This window comes from Trachurus trachurus, assembly GCF_905171665.1.
Source record: "Trachurus trachurus genome assembly, chromosome: 7".
Lineage (NCBI taxonomy): Eukaryota > Metazoa > Chordata > Actinopteri > Carangiformes > Carangidae > Trachurus > Trachurus trachurus.
In genome coordinates this window covers 30728751-30748897 of record NC_139901.1, presented here as the reverse complement: position 1 = coordinate 30748897, position 20147 = coordinate 30728751, and the positions used below count along the sequence as shown (strand labels likewise).

At 38.6% G+C, this 20147-nt stretch overlaps 2 protein-coding genes across 2 annotated transcripts; both read left to right on the top strand.

The window, feature by feature from the left end:
* Positions 1-2262: 2262 nt before the first annotated feature.
* Positions 2263-3592, top strand: LOC310988160 (CMRF35-like molecule 1; the record flags this gene model as incomplete). The annotated part of the gene is made up of 3 exons (XM_083974673.1): positions 2263-2299; positions 2397-2759; positions 3452-3592. 3 exons carry the CDS (start codon positions 2263-2265, stop codon positions 3511-3513), a joined length of 462 nt encoding a protein of 153 aa, XP_083830799.1. The 3' UTR covers positions 3514-3592.
* An 8262-nt stretch (positions 3593-11854) lies between these two features.
* LOC310988864 (cell division control protein 42 homolog) lies at positions 11855-20000 on the top strand. The gene is made up of 6 exons (XM_083975666.1): positions 11855-11951; positions 12953-13071; positions 13206-13278; positions 14151-14260; positions 17207-17404; positions 18321-20000. Exons 2-6 carry the CDS (start codon positions 12967-12969, stop codon positions 18408-18410), a joined length of 576 nt encoding a protein of 191 aa, XP_083831792.1. The 5' UTR covers positions 11855-11951; positions 12953-12966; the 3' UTR covers positions 18411-20000.
* The last annotated feature ends 147 nt before the right edge of the window (positions 20001-20147 follow it).

Below are 20147 nucleotides of genomic sequence, written 5' to 3'. Positions count from 1 at the left end.
TCATGCTTTCTGGTATTTTCTGCACACGCACGCTTTCTCCTTGTGTGAAGGTCTCATTTATCGTGCTCCAGCAAACAGACTCGAGACATATTTGAAAAAAAACCCAGACACAGCAATGACAAATGTGTCTCAAATATATTTTTAGAAAAGTACATATTGTAGGTCATGGTGTCTGTCTCCCAAGTGAAGGCCTTATTTTTCCGAACTGTAATGACATTTTTTATCTATAAGCTCAAATAAGAACATTTTAAAGGTTGAAATGCTGTATGGAGACACAGATGAACAAGAGGAAAGACAGATTATCTTCTAATTCAAGATGCAGTAAATGTTTCTGTTGAGTGGTGAAATAATATACTGTATTAGCACATGTCGACTCACATAAACACAGGGCAAAATTGCCTTTGGTAAGACTGCAGATATGTGATGATAAATATGTTTGACATCTCCTAGTGCGCTGAAAAAGAGACTCGCTCATGATACGACCTGCAAGATTTACATTAAACTCAAAGCTAAGCACAGGCTAAATGGAGAACTTATCTAATCATTTATAATGCAGCTTTGTTTGTCTTTAATAGTTTATGTAATATTTAAAGAGGGATATGCTGCTGGTGTCAGCGGAAAAAAAAAAAAAACACCTTCAGCTTTACCAAGGCCGAGAAGCAGAAGTAACATCATTTGTTTTCATGAAGCAACTTACATGGTGTTTCTCAACAATTTAAAGAAAAGAAAAAAAGGTCAGTCAAATGTCAAGGGCACTGGGAGTTTAATGTTTCACTGACTCACCGATTTGCTCGTAATGTAAAAAGAAATTGATCCAATTTAAGTTTTTACCAAGGTCATTTCATTATCTCGGTACAGTTCAGTTTGAGAATTCATTCTGCGAGTTGTAAATCAAAGGCTAATCTATCTACGTACGTATATGTACTTTCGATATCTGCCAAGTGTTAAAAAAGAAAAAGAAGAAAAGAATACTAAACAATGTGTCTTTATTCAGTACCTTTTAAAAATTCACCTATTTATTTAAAGTCAGTCCTATTACAAGAAAAAGAAGAAGCTTTTCTTCCCTGTTTCTACTGTAGCAGCAAAAGCTTTAAAGGATTAAATGTCACATTTTGCAGAAGTATCCCAGATTCCCACGCCCAGTTTTTTAGTGTAAACCATCAAGATGGTTGTCAAAAACAGACACTGGCATTTTTTTTTTTGCAACCACGGGCTCATGTGTCACCAGCACAGTTCTGTTTTTTACTCTCTTGACTGACCACAAGACTTCTCTGCATCTCAGGATATCTATGCAGTATGCTAGTGTGAAAAGTTGAGAAAAGAAAAGAAAAGAAAAGAAATGTTTTAGACTTTAAGGCTTTATTTTAAATGTGGTGCATTAGGGTCAGTGTCACTGTGTGTGGCTAAATGTGAACTCGTATATTCTCACACTAACATCTCTCTGATACAATCAACACATTACTCAACTATGATTTATCTCACCACATCTTTGTTGTTGTTCATGATCATTACGTGCATTTGCATAATTTTACACAATGACAATTTGATTTGTTAAGTCAGATTAAGTTGTTGTTGTACTCTTATCTATTTATTGGATAGGACAGTGAAGAAAGACAGGAAAGCACTGACTGACTGCTGTGCACCAGACTCTATCATCAATAGTCTACTTTAATAAAGAAAGGTGTAGTCACTGTCAATAAGAAAAAATATTGCCAATAAAGATCAATCTGATGCGAAACAACAACAATACAATATAAACTGTGAAATATTTACACTTACATACAGTAAAGTCGACTCACTTAACTGCTCCTCAGAAAGACAGCAGCTATTATTGAAGTCCAATGTTTTACAATCGCACTGACAGAAAACGCCATGTTGCAGAAGTAAAGAATGAAACACATTTAATTGCATCCACAAAATGGATCTTGTAAATATTTTTTTACAAAGTTGTCAAAAGTCTGATTGCATTGTGCTGCACAGTAAAAGATAATCTGGACAGTTTGGACTTCAGCACCACCTACTGTTGAACTGAATAACCTGGCTTACAGCCCTCACTGTAAAGCTGTATAGGACACAAGATGCACTGGGGAAAACACAATAAAGTACTACTTCCCACAGAAAAACAACTACTGTAAGTGTATGCAAATTCAACTTCACAATACACTGATTGACCACACGTCACCTGATTGCACAACTTAACCACATGGGAGAAAGAAGAGGAAGCATCTCAGTGTTTCATTATGCACTTCAAGTTTTTCCACCATGAGGAGCACAGGGCTGTTTGTAGGCGTCTTTGATGGTATTTATTTAAAAGCTTATATAGATTTGTAATTGTGGGGTAACAGGGGGGAAAATAACTAACTTGATGTCTCTGTGTGTGTGTTTTTTCTATGCAGTCACAGTTCTGTGTCTCATCTGGCTAACGGAGCACACGGTGGACTCTCAGCTCTCAGCTCCAGACAAGTTAACGGCACCGTACGGAGGATCTGTGGCGATCCCCTGTCGTTACGAGCAGCAGTACAGAGAACACACAAAGTACTGGTGCAAAGGCTCAGTGTATGAACTGTGCAGCATCGTGGTGAAAACACCCAAGAACCGATCGAACGACAGGATCTTCATTGCAGACGACAAGGAGGCAGGAGTCTTCACTGTTACTATGACTTCACTCAGAGACATTGATACAGATGTGTACTGGTGTGTCATCGCCACATCTGGAAGGAATGTTAAAAAACGTGTCAAGCTCACCGTCTCTCACACAGGTACACTTTTGCTTTTTTTTTTTAAATATATATGTTTTATATACATTTTTTTTTGCTTTGATAATATTGGTTTAGTAAACCTTAAAAAAACAGAAGCTTAGATAACTTGACTCCATAACTTTAAGAGTTGTGGTCAATTGCGTAGTTGAAATGTAAAATATATATATATAGGCCTATATATACCCACACAGAAAGAACCTATAGGTTTTAATATAGGTTTGAATATATGTGACATACTTGGCCGTTTTCATATATAGGCATATGATGCATATATGCGTATATATGCACCAAATATGCAGCATATATGCACAGATAAACTGCATATAGGTTTCACACATGCGCATATATCCTCATGAGGATATATGCACATATATGCGCAGGTTTCATACACACATATATGAAACCTACTGTATATGCAGTTTATCTATACGCATAAATGTGCCATATATGCACCATATATATATAGCATATGCGTATACAGTATGAAAACGGCCAATTTTATGTATGTCACATATTCAAACCTATATTAAAACCTATAGGTTCTTTCCGTGTGGGTGTTTCCATATATGATACATGATGAAAAAAGACCATATTAGCCATGCATAATGTAAAATATAAGGGGCAAATGTATGTAGCTGCTGTCTGATATAAACATGATTTCTCTGAAACACATTTATTGTTTTCTTCTGCAGTGGTAACAACTACCGTCACCACACCAACCAGTTCCTCATTGGAAGATAATGAAACAAGGTGAGAGCCATCGGGAAGTGAAATATGTTGATTCATTGTGTTGGGGACACATCCCTATACCAATATTTAGCCGTGTACACTGCAAAAACTCAAAATCTTACCAAGAATATTTGTCTCATTTCTAGTTAAAATGTCATTTCTAGTCAAAACAAATCTAATTATACTAAAAATAAGACTCATCACATAAAAAATTATGTTTCAAACTAATTTTCAATTGAAATAAGTAGAAAAATCTGCCAGTGAAAGCAAGTTTTTTGTGCTTGTAATAAAGAAAAACTTGCTCCATTATCAGATTTTTCTACTTATTTCAAGTGAAAATATACTTGAAAGAAGTTAAAAGTTATGTGATGAGTCTTATTTTTAGTATAATTCGATTTATTTTTACTAGAAAATTTAACTAGACACTTTTTTACTTAAAAAAAAAAAAAAAACATATTTTCACTTGAAATAAGTAGAAAAATCTGATAGTGGAGAAGTTTTTCTTTCTTATTACAAGCACAAAAAACCTAGCCTGATGCATCAGCCGCTTACTTCATTACATTTCATATAGCGGTCTGAACACGAGCCATAGGGATTCGTTTGCTTCCGGGAGGCGGTTGCTTACATTTGCTTCAACTAATCGCTGCTGCTTGGTGGTCACGTGTGCTATACACCGGTTAAGCTCATAGGTTAATCTTGAGCGCTTGAGTTCAACGTCATCGCCTTCACTTACCCGTCTGTTCGCTGATTGGTTTCGCCAGAGCGGACGGAGCAAACCGAAACGCATTGCTAGTTCCCTGACTACATGTTTGAGGCAAATGAAATTTGCCGGAACCAGTAGGCGGCGCTAGCCTGGCTACAAAAAACCTGCTTTCACTGGCAGATTTTTCTACTTATTTCAAGTGAAAATTTGTTTGAAATAGGAAGTGAAAATTATCTAAAAACAAGTTCATTTTTAGATCATGAGTCTTATTTTAAGTGGAAAGAGTTCTTTGTGTGAAAGGGAGCAACTGTTTAAAAAACAGTTTCTACAAAATAACACATAATAATGGTGTGAAAGTAAAAAAGCCTCTTTTCCTCATGCAATAACTGTACCGTCAAACTGGATGATCGTTGTGTCGCTAATGTGTCTGTTCATGTCATGCATCATCATATTTTTGTCAGGTGTGAGACAGTAGAGAGGCTAGAGGAGATGGAGGAGGAGAGACCAGAGAAGGTAGAGGAGAAGAGGCAGGAGGAGGTAGAGAAGGAGCAGCTGCATGAGATAGAGAGAGAGAGTCTGCAGGAGATAGAGGAGGAGAAGCTGCAGATGGAGGAGAGGTTGGAAATGCACAGGTGAGGTTAAACAATGATGGATATGATGATGCACAGTTGCACTTTCGCCAGAGTAACTGAGAACTCTTCTAAGTTGCCTTCTTGTCTTTCATTAGTTGCTTTAAAGCAGAAGTAAGCGATCGGGTCGTTTTGGCTAATGCTGCGTTCCAGGCAGGCTTTTGAAACCGTAAGTTACGGCTTCAAGTCACAACTTACGACTTTGTAGCGTTCCAGGCAACCCGTATCTCGCGTTTTTCCAACCTGTTGCCTGTGAAAGTCACTATAACGGCCACTCATGTTTTTCCGACCTGTGAACTCGTACCAGATCGAACTGGTACGACTTCACAGGTCGGAAAAACACGAGTTACGGGCTGCCTTGAACGCACCATAACGTCTTGTCAGCCGATGGAGTTAGCAGCCCCCGTCCTCGTCCCTACGTCACCACATTCAGGCGCATCCCTTGGCTGCACACACAGAGAGGACCGCCCCTTCATGCCGTTCTCTCTCCTCATTGGATAAAACTTGTAGGATACAAGGAAAGTTTTCTCCTCGGCTTACAGCAGAGCAGAGTGACTGACAGACCCGTGTTTCAGACCAAACACTCTATAGAAGTGATTGCTGTCGGAAGATATAACTATTTAAGACTTATATTAACACAAACATTCCGCTTACTTCTGCATTAACTTATAACGTTACAGAATGCATTCAGTTCTTGTATTCTCTTTAAATATTCATTACAAACATGTTGATTACTGATTTGTTTTTTTTTTGTTTTTTTATCAGCTACATAACGTGAAATTATGATTGCAAATCCATCAACTTTCAGGAGTGCTGCCTTGGAGCACTTTTGTGTCCCCACCAATGTCAAAATCAAACCTACTCCATTGTGTTGACAGACACATTATTCCACATCCTTATGTTCCTAAACGTATCCCTTCTTCTTTTCTGTCGTTGTCATTTGTTTAAAACTAGGTGGTGGGCGATTCTACGTTGGATTCTCTTTATTTTATTGGTCTGTTGTCTGCTATCAACACACGTTGCTGTGTGGAGGATAAAAAGGTCCTGTGAAATATGTGTGCACCAACAATCTCAAAATCAAAACATTTACAACTGAAAATTAGGTTACAATTGAGATTTTAAATCATGGGTGAATTATAAATGCATTCATACTGAGGTTAAAACCCCATTCCTCTAGGGGACACTCTATCTGAGTATGAATTAAACCAAAAACAAACCAAGTGAAAAATTGGCTTTCAGCCACTTTTTTTTCTTGTATTTAAATGATTAAAACCTCATTAATTTCAGTGTCCAGGGCCTGAGATAACTTTGGGCTCAACTCCTGAATATCCAAATTAGCACCTCTGGAGAACCGAGGCTCTTGGCCTTCACTTAATTTATTTGCACATCTTATATAGATGGTCATGGTCATAAAAGTTGGTGTTCATTTGCATTTAACCACCAGTTTCTAGGGGTTTTATTAAATCTGTCAGTGGTCTGAAAATAGAAAGCAGAGTAAAAATCTCTTCATGCATAAACGGTGCCCCAGTTTTTGTAAAGTGTTGCTTTTTACATTGCGAAAGTGGTGATGTATTTCCCTATTTTTTGTTAATTTAAGGAAGGTGCAGTTTTTTGAAGACACACACCCACAGCATGCACACACACAACCTTAAAGAGACTTAAGTGATACCTACAGCTGAGATGGGTTGTTTCTATCCAAGGTAATCTGAGTAAACTGGTGATTTTCTGTTACAATCAAAAGCAAATTATGGTTAAATTCCCCTGAAGATGTTATATATTATACTCTCAAAGAGAGGCAGTGATGATTTATGATCCTTGCCAAAGAGATTTCATTACCCTGCTGCAAGAAATTGGATAATTGTGTCTGCTGGTCTGAGAACACCATAGACTTGTATATATTAGCAGTTCATTATCCTCCATACCTGTGTAATTTAATGCAACGACCGTGCACTGAATCTTGTATTTGTGACACATGTGATGGTCAGTTTATGTATATCAGTGAAGTAATAAACTATGTAATCTGTGGCGATGTTGTATTGGTTTTTGCACTATATGGATTGTTTATGAAAATGTATCATCCTCATATATGTAAATGGGAGTGAGCAAAGCATTGCAAACACTTTGACTTGTCAGAGTAGCAGGCGTCATTTGTAACATTAATGATACCTCAGGTCTGTTGCAGTGTGCTGCTAAGCCTTAATGAACCAATGCCAGGAGTCAGGACATGCTAAACAGGCCATCAAGCAGCCGTCGTTATTGATTTATTATTTACACCTGTGCTATTATTGTGACAAGTCAAATCATCCTCATGAACAACAAAACTGGTTTAAAGATTTTGTCATGTTTTCGTTTCACTGCTACTCAAGACATATAGGCTACAGTATGGGGACAAGAGAGTAACAATTTGCTATTTTAAAGTAAACTAGAAAAAGCATTTCCAAGAATGGAAATGGTGTGACTGCTGATAGCAACTGAACGCTGTTGCAGAATTAGCAAATAGTGCAAGCAGTGATCACCATACAAATGTTTGACCAAGGTCGGAATCGAACCCACAACCTCATTGTCATTAGACTTCCACTCTGACTCTAGGCCGCAGTGCACACACAGTTGCAGAGTCCAATGACAGCTGAATAATTGGAATCAAAAGTCAAGCAATGATGTGAAATGACTAAGGCAGGAATCGAACCCATGACCATATGATCACTAAACCTTTACTCTGACACTCGGCTACAGAGAGCACACTGCTTTCAAGACTGTTGTCATTCATCGTAATGTGATGATGTGCTGCAAACTGGTATGAGTAATCAAGGAGATAACAAACACCTGTAACCAATTGAAGGCGGGGGAGGAGAGCAGAATTCAACATAACATAACAAGAGTTCTTCCCTTGGATTCGAACCAGCGACCTTAGGGTTGGCAAGCAGCCACCCTAACCCCTACACTACAGTGGAGTTGTGAAGAACACTGTTGTCTGTTAATGATCTGCACACTGTCAACATCTAAAAAGTTAAATATTTGAAAAAGTATAAATAGTTAAAAAGAGAAAAGTAATGCCAATAAAGTTCAAAAAAAGCTGCACGTTTTGATATATGAATTGTTGAAATAGCACAAAGTATGAAGGACTAGAAGAAGACCGTAAAAAGGCGGAAGAAAATGGCCAAACAGAAGAACAATAGTGTGACTGCTTCAGCAGAGATGTTGACAGTGTGCAGATCATTAACAGACAACAGTGTTCTTCACAACTCCACTGTAGTGTAGGGGTTAGGGTGGCTGCTTGCCAACCCTAAGGTCGCTGGTTCGAATCCAAGGGAAGAACTCTTGTTATGTTATGTTGAATTCTGCTCTCCTCCCCCGCCTTCAATTGGTTACAGGTGTTTGTTATCTCCTTGATTACTCATACCAGTTTGCAGCACATCATCACATTACAATGAATGACAACAGTCTTGAAAGCAGTGTGCTCTCTGTAGCCGAGTGGCAGAGTAAAGGTTTAGTGATCATATGGTCATGGGTTCGATTCCTGCCTTAGTCATTTCACATCATTGCTTGACTTTTGATTCCAATTATTCAGCTGTCATTGGACAGTCTTTGATTCCTCATAGTATAAAGCTCATTGTATCAAAGGTTTTCTTTACCCCTCACATACTGTCTCTGTCTGTAGCCTAGTGGTTAGCTTGCTGGTCTGGAGACCTGAAGGTTTGCTGGTTCAAATCTTGCCTCAACAACAATTATAGTGAATTATTTTCCCAGTTGTCCTCTGTTGACTTCTGATAACTTGCTTCATGTTGAAACTGCTGCTCTCAGCCTGAAATTCACAGAAATTTTCATTCTAAGTCATTCAAGACAACTGGGAAAATAATTCACTATAATTGTTGTTGAGGCAAGATTTAAACCAGCAACCTTCAGGTCTCCAGACCAGCAAGCTAACCACTAGGCTACAGACAGAGACAGTATGTGAGGGGTAAAGAAAACCTTTGATAAGAGGATCACTGGCTTCTGCTTTAAAAAAAAAAGTAAGGAATCGTGGCAGAAAAAGTTAAATATTTTAAAAAGTATAAATAGTTAAAAAGAGAAAAGTAATGCCGATAAAGTTAAAAAAAAAAGCTGCACGTTTTGATATATGAATTGTTGAAATAGCACAACACCTAACACACTAACCATATGGCCACAGAGAACCTGAGTTACAATGAGCTTTATACTATGAGGAATCAAAGACTGTCCAATGACAGCTGAATAATTGGAATGAAAAGTCAAGCAATGATGTGAAATGACTGAGGCAGGAATCGAACCCATGACCATATGATCACTAAACCTTTACTCTGCCACTCGGCTACAGAGAGCACACTGCTTTCAAGACTGTTGTCATTCATTGTAATGTGATGATGTGCTGCAAACTGGTATGAGTAATCAAGGAGATAACAAACACCTGTAACCAATTGAAGGCGGGGGAGGAGAGCAGAATTCAACATAACATAACAAGAGTTCTTCCCTTGGATTCGAACCAGTGACCTTGGGGTTGGCAAGCAGCCACCCTAATCCCTACACTACAGTGGAGTTGTGAAGAAGACTGTTGTCTGTTAATGATCTGCACACTGTCAACATCTAAAAAGTTAAATATTTGAAAAAGTATAAATAGTATAAAAGAGAAAAATAATAGCAATATTGTCCTGAAAAAGCTGCACGTTTTGATATATGAATTGTTGAAATAGCACAAAGTATGAAGGACTAGAAGAAGACCGTAAAAAGGCGGAAGAAAATGGCCAAACAGAAGAACAATAGTGTGACTGCTCAGCAGTCACACTAAATATAGAGCAAATCATATCCTTATATCTTGGATTTTTGTAAATACAATTGACACTATATTGGAAAATGTGTTGACAACAATTGTTCTTAAGGGAAAGCAGGCTATTCTCCAGTAGACTTGACTACTGTAACGGTCTTCTGACTGGTCTCCCCCGAAAAAGTATCAAAAACGCTGCAGCTCGAGTTTTAACCAGAACAAAGAGATCAGATCACATCACCCCAGTTCTTAAAACCTGACACTGGCTCCCAGTCAGCTACAGAATAGATTTTAAAGTTCTGCTACTGGTTTACAAATCACTGAATGGTTTAGGTCCAGAATACATGAATGACATGTTAGTAGAGTATAAACCCAGTAGAGCTCTGAGATCGACTGACTCAGGTCAGATAGTGGAGCTCAGAGTTCAGACCAGACATGGTGAAGCAGCATTTAGCTGTGATGCTGCAACAACTGGAACAAACTACCAGCAGAACTGAAATCAGCACCAATTGTGTGCACTTTTAAATCCAGGTTAAAAACATTTCTCTTTTCACGTGCTTATAGCTGAGAACTTAAAACTTTATCTATTTACTTTTATTTGCTCTTGCTTTTAACTCTGTTTTTAGTGTTTTGTTTGTTTTTATTCTGTCTTATGCTTCTTTTTTTAATGTTTTGTCTTTATGTAAAGCACATTGAGTTGCCTTGGTATGAAATGCGCTATATAAATGCCTTGCCTTGCCTTGCCTTGCCTTGCCTTGCCTTGCCTTGCCTTGCCTTGCCTTGCCTTGCCTTGCCTTGCCTTGCCTATTTGATATTTTACTCTTTTATAACGGAGCGGAAGAACAATTGTTGTTCAAACCTTTAGAGACCACACACACACACACACACACACACACACACACACACACACACACACACACACACACACACACACACACACACAAAAATGTAGTAGGCTAGTATTTGTTTCTTCCAGCTTTTAAGATTCCCAAGTTTACTCCCTTATCCCCTGAAGTTTTATATAGCCTAAGTTGTTTATCAGTACAGTAGCAACCAATAAGTATGTTATTACCTAATTTGTACGATGAAGTCTTGTATAAATCAAGGGCTAGCCTATATATAGGCTATACAGTACAGGCCAAAAGTTTGGACACACTCAATGCATTTCCTTTATTTTCATGACTATTTACATTGTAGATTCTCACTGAAATTCCACTAATGAACCCTGACAAGGCACACTGACACCTGTGAAGTGAAAACCATGTTCAGGTCAGGTTCACCTCTTGAACCTCATCGAGAGAATGCCAAGAGTGTGCAAAGCAGTAATCAGAGCAAAGGGTGGCTACTTTGAAGAAACTAGAATTGGTGGGGGCAGAGGTAGAGGAGGAGGAGGAAGAAGGAGAGGAAGAAGAAAAGAAGAAAGAGAAGACAAAGAAGAAAAGACGTGTTTTCAGTTATTTCACACTTTTTTGTTAATTCCACATGTGTTCATTCATAGTTTTGGTGCCTTCAGTGAGAATAAAGGAAACACATTGAATGAGAAGGTGTGTCCAAACTTTTGGCCTGTACTGTGTGTATATAAAAGTTTTTGTTGTTGTTTTTTGGTCTTATATATATATATAATAGAGAAGAGGAGAAAGACACTAGGCAAAATGAAGTAAAATAGATAGAATGAGAAGATAAGAGAGATACTAAATCAAATGAGGTAAAATAGATAAAAAGAGAAGACGAGAAAGACACTAGGTAGAATGAAGTAAAATAGTCAGTGTAGTGGGATAAAATAGAGAAAAGAATGGATGAATTAAAATAGAATAAAAAAGATAATAATAGTAAACAAATAAACAAGAAAATAAGATAAATTAAATTAAATTAAGGCTAGCCTATATATACAAGTTTTTGTTGTTGTTTTTTGGTCTTATAAAGTGACAGAGTTCAGACTCTAGATCAGATGCAGGATGCGAGGGACTGAGGAGGTGATGTCATCACTTCTGCAGCCTCAGTTTATGTCAAGGACGACAACACAGGCAGGGGATTTCATCTTTCAATGTAAAAGCATAACAAGGACACAAGTGACGACTCGTACGGTTTAATTATGTAAAAACACAACATACAGAATACAAATACGTCAAATTAACAACCTTTTACGTCATTATATATACATTTACAGTTGTGTTGTATCGTAATATAGTGTCGAGTTTATGTTTTGGTATTTTATTTTGAAGGTGACATCCGGTGTTATTCTAGCTAGCTTGGCAGCGGCGGTGGAAGTACTGGACCAACTTGCTGCTCGCTGGTGCCAACGCCCGGCGAAATAGACAGCTAACAGAGCAGAGCAGAGACACAGAGGGACGCCGGTATGTACTTGAAACATTTTTCCTACATCCGTGTGTGTGTTTAGTTAACAAACACCGGGTCTGACATCGGTTTAGTTGCTTCATCACGTTAGCTGGGGCTCGTTTACAAGCCAGCGTCCGCCGGATGCTAGCTGGCTAAACTAGCTAGCATTGTCTAGTGAGTGCTAGCTTAGCTTTCTAGCCAATACACAACATATATACACATTTTTATTATAAATCATGGTATACAGTTGTTAAAGTAGATGGCGACACACTATGTTACTCTTTCGTTGCCGTATTTATTAACACTAAAGTTAGTAATGTTATAAAAAGTGTTCAAGTGACAGGGAGGGAGGGTAACGCTGTCATTAGCTAACGTTAGCCTCCAGACTGTGTTGTAGTGGTGGGGTGTGACACTTAACTAGTTAATGATAGGAAACAGCTTTTCTCCCTCTCCATCGATCATCAATTCATTCTTTATTCTTCCCTTTCATTAAGGATTATAATACAATACAATATGATGTCACATAAATCCATAATTACATCTGAATCAACACTTTTCATGACAGGAAAAGGGGCAGTAAGAAGGATGTAACTCTTATTTATGTCTGCCCCCTAACTTAAACTCAAACAATCTTAGATGGTTTGTCACTTCCAGTTACCTACAGCCTTGATTACATCAACAAAAAACAAACTAACAAAAAATAACCCACATAAATGAGTTTACAAGACCAAAACAACTCAAAATGTAAACATCCAGTGAAATTTTCAGTGCATATTTTCTAATTTGTTTCTCTTCATACATTTTTTTCTAAGTGAAAAATATCTCTACAACCCCTTCTGACATGAACACAAACAATTTTTGAATATTCTCAGGCAATACTTCAAATTTGTATTTAACCCTGGCCTGAATTAACCTGTTAACAGATTCAGGTATAATATTTGTATGATTGTGAACAATTCATGAGTTATTTATTTTCCCCTCCCTGCTGCTAATGTTTTTTTTGTTTTGTTTTTTAGAGCTAAAACCACAGAGATGCAGACTATCAAATGTGTGGTGGTGGGTGATGGAGCAGTGGGTAAAACCTGCCTATTGATTTCATACACCACCAACAAATTCCCCTCTGAGTATGTACCAACAGTAAGTATGTTTGGAGTATTTTCACAATTGGATGCATTTGTGTGACAGCCAACAACAACATAGTACTAGTAGTATAGTATGGTCAAAGCAGAAAAGAGAAACATACCTGACTACCATTCATTCTTCCACCACAGGTGTTTGACAACTATGCAGTAACTGTAATGATCGGGGGTGAACCCTACACCCTTGGTTTATTTGATACAGCAGGTAAGTTTATCTGTTTCTCTTTCAATTCAATTCAATTAACAAATTAACAGATGTAGAGTTATTAAAGGGATAGTTCACCCAAAATTCAAATTTCACTCATTATCTATTCACCCTCATGTCGACTAAGGGCTGGGAGAAGTTTCAGAGTCCTCCGTGCCTTCTCTGAGTTACAGCGGGGCTCCGTGCAACACTGCATGTCCATATAACGGTTGCGAACGGAGCTCACTTTTCTTCGTCCAAAAAGACACACCAAAAAACATCCAAATACCTCCATAGTGCTCGTCTGTAATGTCCCTCTTGTATTGAAGCCCCAACATGAGAATTTGTTCTGAAAAAAATTAAATAAGTCTATGTTTTAAGCTTGTTTGTAGCGGAAGCTCCCAGTGTCTCAGTTCACTGCTTTGCCGGTGTCAGTGCAAATCTCATGTGATTTGCATTGACACCCAGTTTACGGCTCCGCAAATCGCGCGAGATTCCAGCAGAGCAACACTGGGAGCTTCCACTACAAATAAGCTTAAAATATAGATTTTTTTTTTTTTAAATCGGAATAATTTCTCATGTTGGGGCTTCAATACAAGAGGGACATTACATACGAGCACTATGGAGGTATTTGAATGTTTTTGGTGTGTCTTTTTGGACAAAGAAAAGTGAGCTCCGTTCTCAACCGTCATATGGACATGCAGTGCTGCACGGAGCCCCGCTGTAACTCAGAGAAGGCACGGAGGACTCTGAAACTTCTCCCAACCCTTAGTCAACATGAGGGTGAGTAGATAATGAGTACAATTTGAATTTTGGGTGAACTATCCCTTTAATAGTCTGTCACAACATGGCACGTGGTGAATTCATTTGTTATGTGGCCTCTGTCTCCGCAGGTCAAGAGGATTATGACAGGTTACGACCACTAAGCTACCCACAAACGGATGTCTTCCTAGTCTGTTTCTCAGTTGTTTCACCTTCCTCATTTGAGAATGTTAAAGAAAAAGTGAGTACAAAGTGTTTTTTTTATGATTTTGTAGTGGGTTTATGTTGATTCAGCTAATCTCCAGTGAGGAAGTTTGTTAAATAACAACACAGAGACACAGTTAGTCAGCACATGAAAGACATACCACAGAGCTACACATAGAGGATATTAGCATAGCTCAGGAGCCTACCAGTAATCAATGACAACTATTTTGCTGCAGGTCATGTATGTATGCACCTTCCCAACTGGTGAGGCAACAGACTATTTACAGGTGTTTGAACCATAAATCAACATAGTTAGAATACCAGGCATAGTTAGGATTCAAGTACTGTCTATAAAGTTTTTAAAAATGGTGGTTGAAACCATTTCTATGAGTAATGAGTGACTATATTGATTATGTTTGGTAAATATGTACAACTTATTTGGGTTACACCTATTGAGGACACAGCTGTGTTGCTTGCTGTCCTGATTCGCTTGCAGGTCAGGACCGCAAAGGAAATACATTTTTCTAACTTTGTGTTTCTTGTATAACATTTTTTGCCAATGTTGAATGCTGTTGGTAGATATGTGAGAAAGTATGGTATGTATTGTGTTGTTACATGATGACAGAATACCAAACCATAGTATTTTAATACAGAGTCACTCAGTTAAATGAAAAACTGACTATGACTGATGCTCTTGAGAAAAGGGACTAATAAAACATTTTGAAATGAAACCTTAAAAATCATCCTGACTGACCATAAATCTCACATAGAAAGCTAAAAACAACTACATTTATTGATATAAACTCTTAACTGCTGCAGTTCAATATTTGTTCTTCTTGCTGCATTTATCACGACAACTGGAAGGCTTTTTTTTATCTGGATAGTTACCAAGGAACACAATCGAACCACAGCCTTGTTGTTATGCAGTTTTAAATATGTAGATAAGAAAATTAGTCAGAATCAGGTTTGGGAGCAGGAATCAGTCGTGCATGTTTAGCAGGCTTTTTAAAAATCTAACTTGTGGATCCTGTTTTGTTACTGACCCTCTAATTATAAAAGGATGAGAGTGGCAATCAATTAAAAAAACAACAGCATTTATTTACTTGTTGTAAAAGACCAAATGACACACAGGGAGAGGAATAAATAAATATAGCCGCTAGTGATAATTTACTAAGGTCCAGGCACCTCACAAGCATTTTAAAACCATTTGCATGAATTTGCTGCTTAATTTTTGCCATCGGGGTTTTTTCAAGCCGATGACCTTGGCATCCCGAGAGAAGGTGATTTAGTGATTGTGCCGCTGGGTAACTAAGTGCTACACACACGCCCTCTCACAAGTTGAGGTAATAACATGACATGTGCAATATTAAGGTCAATTGTAACAGTCAAAACAACGGTGTGAAAGTCCTGGGAGGAAAAAAACACATTGTTCGACTGGTCTCAGGAGTATCAATCAATCAATCAATCAAAATTTATTTGTATAGCACTTTACAGTAGCCAGACGGTACCCAAAGTGCTTTACATCAAGGCAATAAAATACATTAAAATAATACATAAAAACCCAAGAAAGTGCCACAGTGCTGCAAGAAGACACAAGAAAGTGCTACTAGTGCTGCAGGGTGTTAAAGGCCCTCTAAAAGTGCATACAGTAGAATAAAAACAGGCAAAAATAAGTACACTTAAAAGCAGGACTTCCCTAGTCAGAGTTAAATGCTAATCTAAAAAAGTGCGTCTTTAGTTTCGATTTAAAAAGGCTGAGGTATCCTTAAAGGGACATTGTGTAACTTCTCCTGTTCTCTATTCATGAAAATCGATTATTTGGTTCAAAAGTCTGTTTTTCATTAACCAGTAATCCCCCCCATCAACAAACTGAAGTGTTCCTTTCAGCTCTGAATGAGCCGTTCATATCATTCATATCTCCATGGAGCGGGTAAGCTCGGTGCTGCTGCCATGTGGTGTCGCCATGTTTTTACGTTCAGTGGCAGCGTGACGGTAGGAAACCACGGAAACTCAGCGGAGACACCGGAGCTGTCGGCTCAGGTGGAGGTGGCGTCTGTGAAAAGTCACCGCGGTAACGCAGTGAGGAGGAATGGAGCGTTACACTGATGCTGCATTCACCTGCAGTCGGACAGACGGCCGTCGCTAACAAACCAGATGTCATTTTAGTCACAGAAGTCCAGAGAAAGCCGGTAAAACCATAGACTGTAAAAAGAATGGACGTAGCACCCGTGACGTCACCCATTGGTTTTGGGGAGTCGTTTTTGTGACTCAAATATGGCGGCCCTGAACAGTGCCATGTTGGATTGGCCGGCCGAGAACCCGCCCACTGGCCTCGAAGCAGCTGTCCACGGAGCTGCTCGAACCTGTCACTCAACGTTTCCGCGCCCTAATTGGCCAGAGTTTTAACCTTATAACAGTAAAACGGTAGAGTTAAAAAAAAATCACCCCCCTCAGAGTGTGTGAGTGCGGGGGTAGAAACTATCGATTGAGACAAAAAAACGTTCTGACACCAGGCTTTTAACATGTTTACTGAGGATGTAAAGTCGGCGATTTTAACATGGGGGTCTATGGGGAATGCTGCTTTCTGACACCAGCCCCCAGAGGAAGCCGAGAGGATTGCAGTTTTTTGAACACGGAAGTGAGCTTCACTTCTCAGACCGACAACTGCCCCCTTGGGTAAAACGTGGGTCAGGTAAACAATACGACGTCGCCATGACAACATATTGTCACATGTATTGTTTTGCCTCGTGCTGACGGACCACTTGTTTACATAGAGGCTTGTTTATGCCGTTACGTGCAGCGGCTGTCGTCCGTCTGCCCAATTTCATGTGAATGCAGCATGAAAAATACAATTGAGTTAATTGCGATATACAACCGCAACGCTAGATGGGAGTAATTCCTACACAGTGTACCTTTAAACATTTTGGTGACTTTGAAATGAATCCCTAACCTTTCTCTGTTTTGTTTTGTTTTTTCACTCCAGTGGGTTCCTGAAATAACTCACCACTGTCCCAAGACCCCGTTCCTGTTGGTCGGCACTCAGATCGACCTGCGCGATGACCCCTCCACGGTGGAGAAGTTAGCCAAGAACAAACAGAAGCCAATCACCCCGGAGACGGCAGAAAAGCTGGCTCGCGACCTTAAGGCAGTCAAATATGTCGAGTGCTCAGCCCTAACACAGGTAAGGTCTCCCGTTACATAACCAACCCCCTTTAACGCTGGCGTGACAACAAGCATGTGTTTAAATGTCAGTTTCCTAACAAGGGTGGGTGTGCGCTTTGCCTCTTTGTCTCTTGCTAACAGCATTTAGCCACAAACTCCATCTAACTGTGTGTTGTGTGCCTGTCTTTCTCCCTTTTCTTTTCCTCTTTCTGTAGCGGGGACTGAAGAACGTATTTGACGAGGCTATCCTTGCCGCTTTAGAGCCCCCAGAAACTCAGAGAAAGAGAAAATGCTGTTTGTTCTGATGTCTTCTTCTTGCATCTTTGCTTTGCCTCTTGATCGTCTGCTGCTTAACTCATTGTAAAGAGATGTCTGTCACTAAAATAATCACACACACAACAACGCTCTTTTAAACTTAAAAACTTTGTGCTCATTAACTTTACTCCTTCTGTTCATGTGTGCTTTTCTTTTCAACTTGGCCTGAATCACAATGGTCCATGCTGCCTAATAATATGACAAAAAGTGCCAATCTTTATTTCTCCTCTCTGTTGTCAGCATCTTGCGTGCAAGTTTGTGTAACTGGACATGACTGAGTTTTGTTTTGGTTTGGTTTTTTGTTGATATTCTGTTTATAAAATCAGAATTTAGCTCTTACGCATCAGTTGTACCCGAAACGGCATTTAAGCTACATTCTGTCTCGGACAGTAACAATAATTTTTTTCTACTGCAGCATCGAATATTTCCATGGGCTTTTGTCTTAACTCAGACAACTTGATCACACAGAGAGTCTTGTATAATGTTATTTGAATAAAGGAAAATTTTGATCGCCCTGCTCCACTTCTACTCAGCCTTCTTTTTGCAATTAGTTCCCTGAAGATGTTAATTTGTATTTGGAACATGGCTCTGTTTTGAATATTAATATTTTGTTTCCACAGAAAGGATTAAAGAATGTGTTTGATGAGGCAATACTGGCTGCCCTGGAGCCTCCTGAACCTAAGAAAAGGCGTAAATGTGTTCTGCTCTAAGTTCTCATCGCACAACATCGCAGCCTTCTCCCAACACTTCTCCAAATCTAGGTTAACAGTACTGAAGGAGGTTTTCCCGCTCAAGTACATTCCAGCACGAGTCGAGATATCATGAAATATTTGCCATCTCACTGACTTAACCTAAATACATAATCAATGTGCTGAACGCGATTTCAAGATTGAGTAACATTCGATGCTGTTTGTGATGAATTGATCCCCACTGAAACGGTCTTAACGCCATGTGCTCAGCAAACTGTGGGTAACATTGAATAATATTTCAAGTTTGACCACATTATTGTTTAGTTTATTTCTCAGAGGTGCTACTCTGAAGGAACCTGACTATGAAGTGGTATTTTTTTTTTAGTGGATCTAACTGTTGTATTGAGCACCCTGTAAAACACAAACATGCTTATAATGATGAGATGCTCGCATTCTGTATTAGTGTGACCTGCACCTCTTTATTTTTCTTTTTTATTTCCAAGTAATTTCCTTTTTTACTGTTGTTGATTCCTTGCACACAACACTGCGTTTTTTATTTTTTATTTTATTGCATCACTGATGAAGTATCTAGCAATACAGGGCCAGCTCAAGTCAGAACTCAAATATTATTGTTTTCCAAGCATTTTCTTTCTTTTTTTTTTTAAAGAATCAACACAACTTTCCAAAGGTTAGTAGGAGCCACTATGTTTCATTCTGTCAGTGTCGACGAAGTCTCCTAGAAGATCTAAGCGCTGCCTGACGTAATATGACATTTCTAGGCTATGCTCCATTGTAGTTTGCTTAAGAAGAAGAAAAACCTGATAAATTGACGCCTGTCAGAGCAGAGAGAGAGAGAGCCACAGAGCCTGACAAGCAAAAGTAAGAAACACACCGAGCTTGAGTTTTAAATACAGCTGTGATTAAACATTCCTTTTCGACATCGTCTATCACGAATAGTCACCGTCATTTCCAGTAAATGACACGCACAGTTTGAGCACAACGACTTCCTTGTCATTTACTCTTTTTTGTAAGAAGCGAGTTAACAAGAAAGTGATGTATGTCCTTAACATTTAAAAACTGCAATACCAGAACTTTGTGTGAGCATTTCGGTTTGTAACCCCCAGGCTAATTAATTTTCTTATTTTGTAAAAAAAAAAAAAAAAAGCGACCGTGCTGCTCACTCTTGTCTGCAGCATCATTAAGTCAAACAGCACCACATTGTGACAGTTCCTATGAAATGCTCTCCATCGTCAGAGATCCTGTGAAGATTGTGAAGATGACTGAAGTAGAACTATTTGCATTTGTCACTTAAACTATATCCACGCCTGAGATGGTGGGCTTGAATTTGATTTGTAAATATAGCGAGAGTATAATTATTGACTGAACAATGTGTGCATTATTCATATACTGAGATTTGAAGAGAAAAAAGCTGATGTGATACTGAAATCGAATTAATATCCAGGAAAAAATGTTGGACGAGTTTCTTGGACCGTAATTATTATTATTATTATTCAATTTGGCATCAAAGTTGTACTGTATCTTGCTTGTGACAAAGTATCACAATAAACCAGTATTACCTGTATTATGAATAAAATCTAACTTCAAATACTACATGTTGTCTGTTGTGGTGATTACAAGAATGAAGGTGTATGTATGGACAGACTAGATATATACAAACCAAAGAAAAAAAACATTTTTCACCAAAAAAAAAAAAGTTTTTAATTATAAATCTTAATTATTAGATCTTATGTAATACAT

Coding starts and splice junctions, on each gene's coding strand:
- LOC310988864 (XM_083975666.1), top strand. CDS start 12,967: ATGCAGACTATCAAATGTGTGGTGGTGGGTGATGGAGCAGTGGGTAAA. Junction 13,072..13,205: donor CCTCTGAGTATGTACCAACA/GTAAGTATGTTT, acceptor CTTCCACCACAG/GTGTTTGACAACTATGCAGT. Junction 13,279..14,150: donor TGGTTTATTTGATACAGCAG/GTAAGTTTATCT, acceptor CTGTCTCCGCAG/GTCAAGAGGATTATGACAGG.